The sequence below is a fragment of the Pocillopora damicornis genome, chromosome 4 (genome assembly GCF_964200805.1).
Source record: "Pocillopora damicornis chromosome 4, jaPocDami1.2, whole genome shotgun sequence".
Lineage (NCBI taxonomy): Eukaryota > Metazoa > Cnidaria > Anthozoa > Scleractinia > Pocilloporidae > Pocillopora > Pocillopora damicornis.
The window spans coordinates 21974457-21984186 of record NC_142673.1 but is presented as its reverse complement, the minus strand read 5'-3'; the positions used below and the strand labels follow the sequence as shown (position 1 = coordinate 21984186).

At 35.4% G+C, this 9730-nt stretch overlaps 1 protein-coding gene across 1 annotated transcript; it reads right to left on the bottom strand.

The window, feature by feature from the left end:
- Positions 1-538: 538 nt before the first annotated feature.
- LOC113673773 (uncharacterized) lies at positions 539-8386 on the bottom strand. Its single transcript, XM_089202539.1, has 6 exons — positions 8237-8386; positions 7885-7997; positions 4855-5659; positions 3924-4148; positions 3498-3593; positions 539-2644 (listed from the first exon to the last, which is right to left on the bottom strand). The coding sequence occupies exons 2-6, from the start codon at positions 7912-7914 to the stop codon at positions 2187-2189; spliced, it is 1614 nt and encodes a 537-aa protein (XP_089058665.1). The 5' UTR covers positions 7915-7997; positions 8237-8386; the 3' UTR covers positions 539-2186.
- Positions 8387-9730: the final 1344 nt, after the last annotated feature.

Below are 9730 nucleotides of genomic sequence, written 5' to 3'. Positions count from 1 at the left end.
TGTGATTTCTCCTCGATTTGAGCGGCAATCATGCGCCTCCACTGATCTCTCGTAACCGCGAAACCTCAGTGTGCTACAATTGTCACTAACTGCATCGGATCGATTTGGGTTTTGATTAATGGGATAGGAAAATTTATCGGTTTTAACAGTTTTGAATGCGGTTTTGGTTTCGATCAAATTTTTCTGCGGTTTAGGATGATTTTTTCTACGTTTTTTCGGTGTCTAATAGATCCCAATGCCCCCCCTCATGAAGGATCCTGACTGGAATAGAAAAGAAAATATTTTTTACTTTGATAAAATCTTGAAATCCAGAATGACATGAAAAAACCATGACCATATTGTTGAAAGCCTAGGGGAAAAAAACACCTTAGGAGCAAGCCCATTAGTGATTAAGTGGGATAACATTACATGCCACTTATCAAGGTATAAATCATCTTTAAAATAAGAGATAAACACTCAACTTCTTTAAAATCTTGACTGCACCCATGGTAGTTATTTCAGTTACCCTTTAAAAAGTTACAACACTTAAGCCAAATGCACGAAGTCCTGTGTTTAATAACATAAGTTCATATTTTACACCAGTTAATTTGCTGTATATTGGTAACCCACATATTTTGTGGCCACATACCTCATTTAATTGAAAAAAAGGAAGGCCATAGATCTTAACTGACAATTATATGAAAAACAATTTTAAGAAACAAAAAATTCAAAAAATGAAACGCATTTTAAATATTGAGCCTCTCTAGATGCCATAATTGTTCAAATTTTCAAGTATGCTTAATCACAAGCTCACAAAAAAAATAGTTTACATTGATAATTTATAACACATTTTTGTTTCTTTGCACCATAAGAGCAATGTTGACCCCAATTAATTAATAGCACTAATTTTAAATTCTTGTCAGGTAAGATCTTTTCCTTCAAAAATTCATGGATAGTTACATCACTTTAACATATGTATGCACAAAATTGTCAGAATCGACAAAAAAAATGCAACACACATTTCTCTTATAGAATTGGTGTTAATTGTCCTGTGGAAAATGTGCAAAAATTATTTACTACTATCATTTTTGTGCAGATAGACACAAAAACATTTTTCTAACCTATTTTACATTATACACAGCTCATAAAAAAATAAATAATTTCTGCACCTTACTAAATACCATACAGTAATTTCTATTTTTCCTTTTTTTTTTCTCAAAACACCTTACTCAAAGCACACTACCAAATAGCAAATACCATGATTATTTTTTAAAAGCACCTTGCTCAAAGCACACTACAATTTAGAAAACACCATATAACAATTTTTTTGTTTTTCTTTTTCTGTTAAAGCATCTTGCTCCATGCACACTACCAAAGAGCAAATAACATATGGAAATTTTTTTTCTAAGGACTTGGCTCAAATCACACTATGAAATAGCACATACCATAAAGCAATATAATTTATGAAGCTCAAAGCCTACTACAAAGTTGCAAATACCATATATAATTTTTTCTTTCTTTTTTAAAGCACCTTGCTTAAAGCACACTACCAAGTAACAAATACTGTTGCAAAGATATTTGCAATTATATCTATTAAGCTAACTAACTATTAAAGTCAAACAAAACATATATGATGCCAGCATCACTTTTGGTCTCAAAAAAAATTCAGGAGGTAGCGATACAAAAGCAAAATAACTGCAAATAAAGTTCATGCAACATAGCAAAAAAATATGCACTTAAAATAAATGAACCCAAGTCAATAAAATATACTCAATGATACACTAGATGAGTGCCAATGGTTAATTTACAGACTGACACTGCCAAAAAAACATGCAACTGTCACTAAACACTGTATACATACATGATCTAACAAAGTCAAACACATGTCTGTGGCCTTCTACTTACAGTTGAGGAATTACATTGTGTCAACTATTCATAACATTCATACATAACCCACTCATCAATTACATCTACAACATCACTTCTTTTCATTCCCTCAAGTATTCTCCAAAATTTTCTGACACAGCTACCCTCCTGAGCATAATAAAACTTTGTTGTTATTAGATCAGTTGGGTTGTCAAACTGGCCAAGAGTCAGCCACAAAGTATAATCTCTGGTCAATCCAATCTCTTCTCCAAGAAGGCAGAAGTCATCAAAAGCAAAATGCTTGTCACTAAACACTGTATGCATTCTTGACTTAAACAAATTCAAACACATGTCTGTGGCCTTCTACTTACAGTTGAGGAATTACATTGTCTCAACCATTCATACTTAACCCACTCATCGATTACATCTACAACATCACTTCTTTTCATTCCCTCAAGTATTCCCCGAAATTTGGAAACACAGCTACCCTCCTGAGAATTGTAAAACTTGGTTATCATTTGATCAGTTGGGTTTTCCATCTGGCCGAAGCACAAAGTTTGATCTCTGGTCAATCCAATCTCTTCTCCAAGAAGGCGGAAGTCATCAAAAGCCAACCGCCTTATATCAAGCTTGGAACATATCTCTGAATAGAACATCAATGGGATAGCAGACATTTTTTTGTTCAGGAGGCTGTTTTGGAAATCCTGTGGAATGCCATTCAGTGAGGTTCCACATGTCTCACTGAGGTAGAGGCCCGTGGTTGAAGTGTGCTGACTTTTTACTGATGGTTTCTCAAATCCTATTAAATTGATAAGGAACATAAACTGTTAGAATAGAAATCAGTTGAAAGGTCACTTGTTTCCCTGTGCACTGGTCTGCTCTGGGTGGAAGATGCATTGTGAGAATGAAGTATCCCGCTAAAAACAGTAAAAATGACAAGCCAACCTGGCTGCATGGAAATAAAACATCACAAAATGTAAAAATGTAATTCATTTTCTCTTTATGTTGTACAAAATGATTTAATTAGCATCAATTGACAAGCTTTTGGATATATACCTAACATAAAGCTTCCCGCCTGGTGTAGCCCCTTAGTGGCAATCGCAACAAGAAAAGTAACTGACATAAAATAACAAGATTAAAAATCTGAAATGTTACTTAATAAGTACAATGTCTACAATATATGCCATGCAGGGCCCAGTTGTATAGAGGTCAGATAATGCTATCCAATGGTTAAATTGAAAGCAAAATGCATAGCATTATCAACCCTATAGAGTTTATCCACTGTAGAACATTATCCACTGTACAGAGTTTTATCCAGTGGATAGCGCTTTCTAACCTTAAAACAACAGTAAGGGAAATTCATAGCACAAGCCAAATGGTACAAACCCAAAGAACTTGATCTATTTTCCAAAGTACATGACTATAAGCAACTGCTAATTCTCACAAAAAGGTTTGCAATGTGGAATTAAGAGTATCATGTGCTTTAACTCCCACATTTTCCCATCATTTCTCAATTGAGAGCTTGCATGCTAACTATATATGGCCCATTTTTGTTTCTGTGTAGAAAGTGGTGGCATATAACACATAAATGCCATGCTTCATTATTGCTAATTCACATCACAGCCTTGTGTCAAAAGAAAAAAATTACGCACTTTCTGGCTTCCTTGGTTGACACCTGGCATTAATGGATTCTGAGGAATTCCTGTTGAAAACAGCCTCATCTGAAAGCTCCGTTGATGCTACTAGACCTGTAGAAATAATAAAAAAATAAAAACATAAAGAAATTGTCTAAATATTTTACATAAATAACATTGAAAGTTTCTTCCATTTGTAAGAGTCTCTAGGGAAGAAGTCATTTTTATCCAATTAAACTATAAAAAAGAATTATACCAAATTAATGATGCAGTATGTGCATGGCCATCATGACATCATTGTCAATCATAGATCTCACTGAATTAACAACATTATCTAAATTTACCTTTACATGCACTCCATAATCATATAATCCATATAATCATGCTCTTCATCTCTAAAAAATCAAATGATAGTTTCAATAAAAAATGTGACAAAGAACTTACTGTATCCAATTCTTGATGGTTTGTTAGGTTTTGGACTTCCAACACACTGGATACGATTGGAATTTGATGTTCCCTTTTGGACCTTGGTATTAAGAACCCCTGGATGTGAAAATGAGCGGGTAAATCCTCTTTGGGTTTCCTTTGTTTCAGCTGGAGGCTGAGACTGCATTTGCTGATGAACTAGTGAGTCTGATAACTCTGACTCAGAATTCCTCTCTCGAGTTTCTGGAAAAAAAAAAAACATGAAGCAAATTATTTCAAGATTGAAAAAGTTCTGCAGGGAGTGAAATTGGATACTAAGGGAGGTGCTGGTGACAAAAAAATGTGAAAAAAGGCTGGGAAAAAATTTGTATATTTTATTTCCTCTCTCCACTCACTATCATCTTTTAACTCTAACCACTAACCAATAGAACTCTTGCAAAAAATATTCAACACTTGCTCCCCCAGTAAACTGGAGATGAATCTGAAAGGCAGTGAATTTGGCCTATTCTATTGTGTGTGATTTCCTTTATAACAAAATTAGACTTATTTGCCTTATGTTATTGGTAAAAAAATAGAAATGTATTCCAATTTTTCCTGTTAGAACAAATTTCAATACCTAATTTAGAAAAAGAAAACAACATTTAATGTTTCTTTGACAGCTGGTATTAAACCAATTAAGGCACAATTTCTTCCCCTTCATTTCAAAGAGATTTGATTTCTGAGCCTAATTCAAATGCTTCTTCATTAAGAAAAAAATCAAAGTATGTCACCTCAGAATACTGAACTGATATGCACATCAAATGCCCACAATAACTTGGGAATATGCAATGCATTTCCAATGAGTTAAGTGAGCTTGCAAATGAGGTCATTGTATAGAGAACAGATGGTGCATAATTAAACAATTAATTACAAATAATAATAAAATTTAATTTAATTAACAAGTCTTTACCTGAGAAATTCTGTTCACTCTTCCCTGTGCCTAGTTCAGGGTCATGCTCGGATCTCTGTATTTGGCCATCTGCTGGATCAAAATACATTGTGTTTCCATGACCATCTGATGCTCCAAGATGGCAGCAATAACAAAACCAACTCATCAGGGTATCTTTAATCATATGCCAGCCATAGACCCTACCAAGGATCACAACAATGATGATAGCTGAAGACAAAATTGTTCCAAGCACAATACCTACAACTTCCAAAGCCTCAAGACCTCCCTGGTCTCTGTCATTATTGTAGCTTTCAGCAGTGCTTTTGGGAGGTTTTTCAGGACAATTTAAATTGTGTTCCCTGCATTGTTTGCTACTAGGAAATCCAGAGTCCTCACACTGTTTTTCATGATATTTGTCACTTTGCCCACAACAGTCACTGCATGGATGACATTCACCACTGATCAAATCCATATAAAATCCTTTGTGGCAGACCCCTAAACAAACTGTGGTATCCTCTTCCAAGGTGCACTTTCCAGTTTTTTTCTCATGCTTGCCACATATCATGCAATGTTTACAGGTTGAATAATCATTAGTTTCTGAGAAATTCACTCCTTCCTCACATGGGACACACTTAATCTTCATGCTGATTGGTATGCTAGTCCCACAGTGTACATTTAGTCCAAAAGCTGGATGACATTCAATCCCTTTACAATTCCACATGATTGAGTGTGTCTCATTAATAACTCTTTCTATTTCATCAGGCCTTGGATTACGACGCTTGGTAGCTACTTTTGCAAAACTTGTACTAATGGATATTAGAAACACCTGCAAAAAGAAGTTTCTTGGTTAAATTTTAAAAAGGAAAATTAAAATAAACATTCAGACATGTGGTTTGATGCTACTCTGGTTTACAGATTTAATGAATGTAACTGAAGAAGTTACAATTCATAGACCCAATGTTGTAACTTCTTCCATTACATTCATTAAATTTGTAAACCAGAGTAGCATCAAACGATGTCTGATTGTCCACCCGGTTAATTGCCATTTGAACTTTAATATATCTAAAATAAACATTGAAAATTCAATTGAAAATTCATTTCTTCCTTGATTTAACTTTTACATAAAAAAAAAACCGTCTTGATCCTATGCAAGCAAATGTTAAGTGAGAAATAACTCAAAAAAAAGGAAAGGAGTGTGTGATGACAGTGGCCAATAATAAGACACCATCTTAGATTTCTCTTTGCTGCCAACAAAACTTTGTCTTAGTTTAGCAGGTCACTGCTAAAACTTTGACTGAAACATTGAGAAAGGGGGTAAGTTTCTAAAAAAACTCTGGTGCTGCATTGGTGAGGGTTATCAAAATATAATTTGGTTTTATCAGTGGGGTAGATAATTTGAGTTGGTTATACTGTTCAGAAATTCTAAAGATTCTAAACCTGAGTGTTGAAACATGACTATATTACTTTCCAAAACAGTAACAGCTACAGTTCTTCTACTAGAGAGTATTTTGTTCTTTTGTTTTGAATTGATTGGAACTATTAGTTATTTATCTTGGAGGAACTTCAATTTTAAAATTGTAATGAATTTCCACAATCATTCTTTAAATTAAATATCAATCTATTGAACAAACTCATGCTCATGTGATTGCTGATTGAAAGTCACATTTATTTTTTGGGGGTTCTAAATGCATGCTGACAGTTCTTTCATATCATGTTACATTCATTTTGTTTCTTTAGGCTAAATGCAAGACAAGAGGATAAATGATGGCTGACCAAACTTAACTATATATATGACCGAGAAATGATTTAGCCTTCCATGGCATCCTCCAGCCATACAAAAGTAATTGATACTTCATGTTTTCACAGAAAATCACCCTTAAAATCATAGGCAGTGACAATGTCTAATGAAATGCTTAAAAGATGACAAGATGCAGTTGTAATTTACTTTCAATTATCGTATCAGGATATACATAGCACATTATCCGTGATTACATTGACAGAAATTAAAGTAACATTACTTAAGAAGGTACAAGTAACCTATTTAGAGGAGGTTATCAAGTCTACTGATACAGGAGATCTTAACTCGTACACTGAGTAAAGATTGAAAATTTTCAATCAAAGTTTAGCGTTTAAAATCCCACTTTAAATTTGAAGATTAATTTTTTTTAAGCAACATTTTAGGCCTTTCATATCTGTCAAAATTGTTTCACTTACAATTCAAAGGCTTCCTATCTTTCCTAACTGTCTACATTCTGCCAAAGTTTTCTTTTCATTCGTTTTCCGGTTAGGTAATTTTATAGTATTTTCTAGCATTTTCCTTGTTGCAATATGGTCAAATAATTCTAGAAGTGAGTGGTTTGTGGAACGATTGTCATTGTTACAAATTAAGTTTCCTTCAGTATGAGTAAGCTGCAAGTTCATAATATATCACAAAAAGCCCTTCGATTAATCTTGAAAAAGTGGCAACGAATAGGAAAAAATTATAAGTTTCCAATCTTTTTTTTGATAATGTCCTTGTCGAAGCTATTTACCTTTTGAAATAACACAAATTTCCTAACGCCTCTACGCAGTATTGGCGCGATTTTTTTATCAGTCAAGGTCAAACGTCTATTGTAAATAAATTGAATAAAGAAAAGGCATATTTTAACATCAAACTTTTCCAGCTTGAAGAAAACGCGATGCTACGGAATGCTTACGATTAACTGAACCCAAGCAAGGTCACGTACGAATGTCTCTTTTGGAAACGTGCATAAATTACTCAAACTGCGCTCACTTGTAGAATCATAGTATGTAGACTTAATTCAAGTTTTTTCCTTGTCGGTAAAAATCGCACGCACGCTACCAGCAGAGACCTTGAGGACGGTATAAAAAAGATGCGAAAAAAAGGTAATTCGACATCAGGTGATCATGACACTTCGACCGGAAACCACGGCTACTACTTCCTAAAGTTCTGACCACACGTAGCAAGTGCGTTGTAATTACTCCACTCCACTCCAGCCCCTACAAGTGTTATCCCTAATTATAACTTAAAATAAAAATCGTTTTTCTCACCAAAGTCCAAATGATCATCGCTGTCTTCATGATTTGGAGAGACCAAGGAGTTCAAATAAGCCTCACCGTAAGAAAAGTGGTGACTCAGCGTAATAAAGTTACGCTAATCTGTTCTGGAATCACACAGAATGAAACAGTTTAAAACGAAGTTTGACGGCTGGAAAAGGGTTAAATTTCTGTCAAATATTAATATCATCGCAGTCCATTGAGTTAGCGATCGACATCACGTACTGTATACGCAAGAAGATTTAATTGACATTTTACTCAGACCCAGAGAGCGTTGCTGAAAATTCGGAAACTTCTCACAAACTGTGGGTAAACGAAAATTTCACCTAAAAGAAAATCTACATACCACTGTTTGTGCTCCGTTATCCAGCTAGTATTCACCCGGAATCACTTAAGTGGTTGCTAACACTGTCAAAACCGAAAAAAAATTTGTAAAAATACTAATACGTACTTGAGTTCGGGGATTCCCCCTAAAAAGAAGGCTGCTAGGCGGTTATTCTGATTGGCTGTACCGTTTAGACGACAACGCATGTCTTCATGGGAAAGCCGCGATAAACTTTGGGCCATGAGCCCATAAGTAGATAGTATGTAATATGTCATAATGACGTCAAGCTAGTACCACATAAACTACAAAGCTGTATTTTTTCTTTTCGTCGAGAAAGTTGCCATCACTTGGGGTCATTGGATTCTTCGAGGCGCCCGTCTTAAATGCTTGAGGTGCTTGATTTACTTACTTTAAGTGTTTTCCTTACTTGGCTTGATCTTACTTGAGTCATGATTTACTTACATGATTTTACTACTTGAGGTGCCTGACTTGCTTGAGGTGCTTGACTCGCTTGAGGTGCCTGGCTTACTGAAGGTACTTGACTTGCTTGAGGTGCCTTGCTTGCTGAAGGTGCTTGACTTGCTTGAGTTGCTTGAGTTGCCTGGCTTACTGAAGGTGCTTGACTTGCTAGAGGTGTCTGGCTTGCTGAAGGTGCTTGACTTGCTTGAGGTGCCTGGCTTGCTGAAGGCACTTCACTCGCTGAACTTGCTTGACTCGCTTGAGGTGCCTGACTTGCTGAAGGTGCTTGACTTGCTTGAGGTGCCTGGCTTGCTGAAGGCACTTCACTCGCTGAACTTGCTTGACTCGCTTGAGGTGCCTGGCTTATCTAAGGTGCCTCGCATTGCACTTTTAAAGATTCCAACTTTCTCGTTTTGGCCCAGCACCTCCCTTTTCCCTTAATAACGTTCCATTTTTGTCGCTTATCTTCCCTTGGCAAAGGAAGATAATGTAGTCCCTTCCAAAGTGGTCTTTTTAGCATGATCATTGCTTTTTTTCTGGGCAATTCTGCCCTCTCTATAAGATGGAAAGGTTAAATTGTAAAGGCTGATAAGTATGGCTTGAAATTCTTAACCCTTTAGCACCTAAGAGTGAGTAGCATCTAATTTCTCCTTACTAATCACCCCTGAATAACACATTAAGGTCATCTATTCTCTAATCACCCCTAAATAATACATTAAGGTCATTAGAATGAGGGAAATGATGCTCAACTAAAGAAGCTTTTGATCAGTAAACAAGTTCTCCTTGTCAGCACCTTAGGAAATGTATAAAGAACAGTATGGAGAATATGCATAATGACATTAGAGTGTAAAGGGTAAATAAATGAAACCCCACAGCTTGACCAACCTTCTTTGTGTTTATATACTACATTTTACTTGAAAGCAAATACTATTATTCGAAATACAGCAGGGACCTATTGTCCTCAGCTTTTACTGTGAGATTTAAAAATTTACCTTATTTTTCAGGGCAATTTTTTATAGACTTTGATCTCAAAATGTAGATGGTATCTCAGAGGCC

What these genes read in the sequence shown, in the direction of transcription:
- LOC113673773 (XM_089202539.1), bottom strand. Translation starts at nt 7,914, where the DNA reads ATGAAGACAGCGATGATCATTTGGACTTTG. An exon ending in ACCATCAAGAATTGGATACA is followed by an intron (nt 3,594 to 3,923) that starts GTAAGTTCTTTG and finishes TTATTTCTACAG; the next exon opens with GTCTAGTAGCATCAACGGAG. An exon ending in TCAACCAAGGAAGCCAGAAA is followed by an intron (nt 2,645 to 3,497) that starts GTGCGTAATTTT and finishes TCAATTTAATAG; the next exon opens with GATTTGAGAAACCATCAGTA.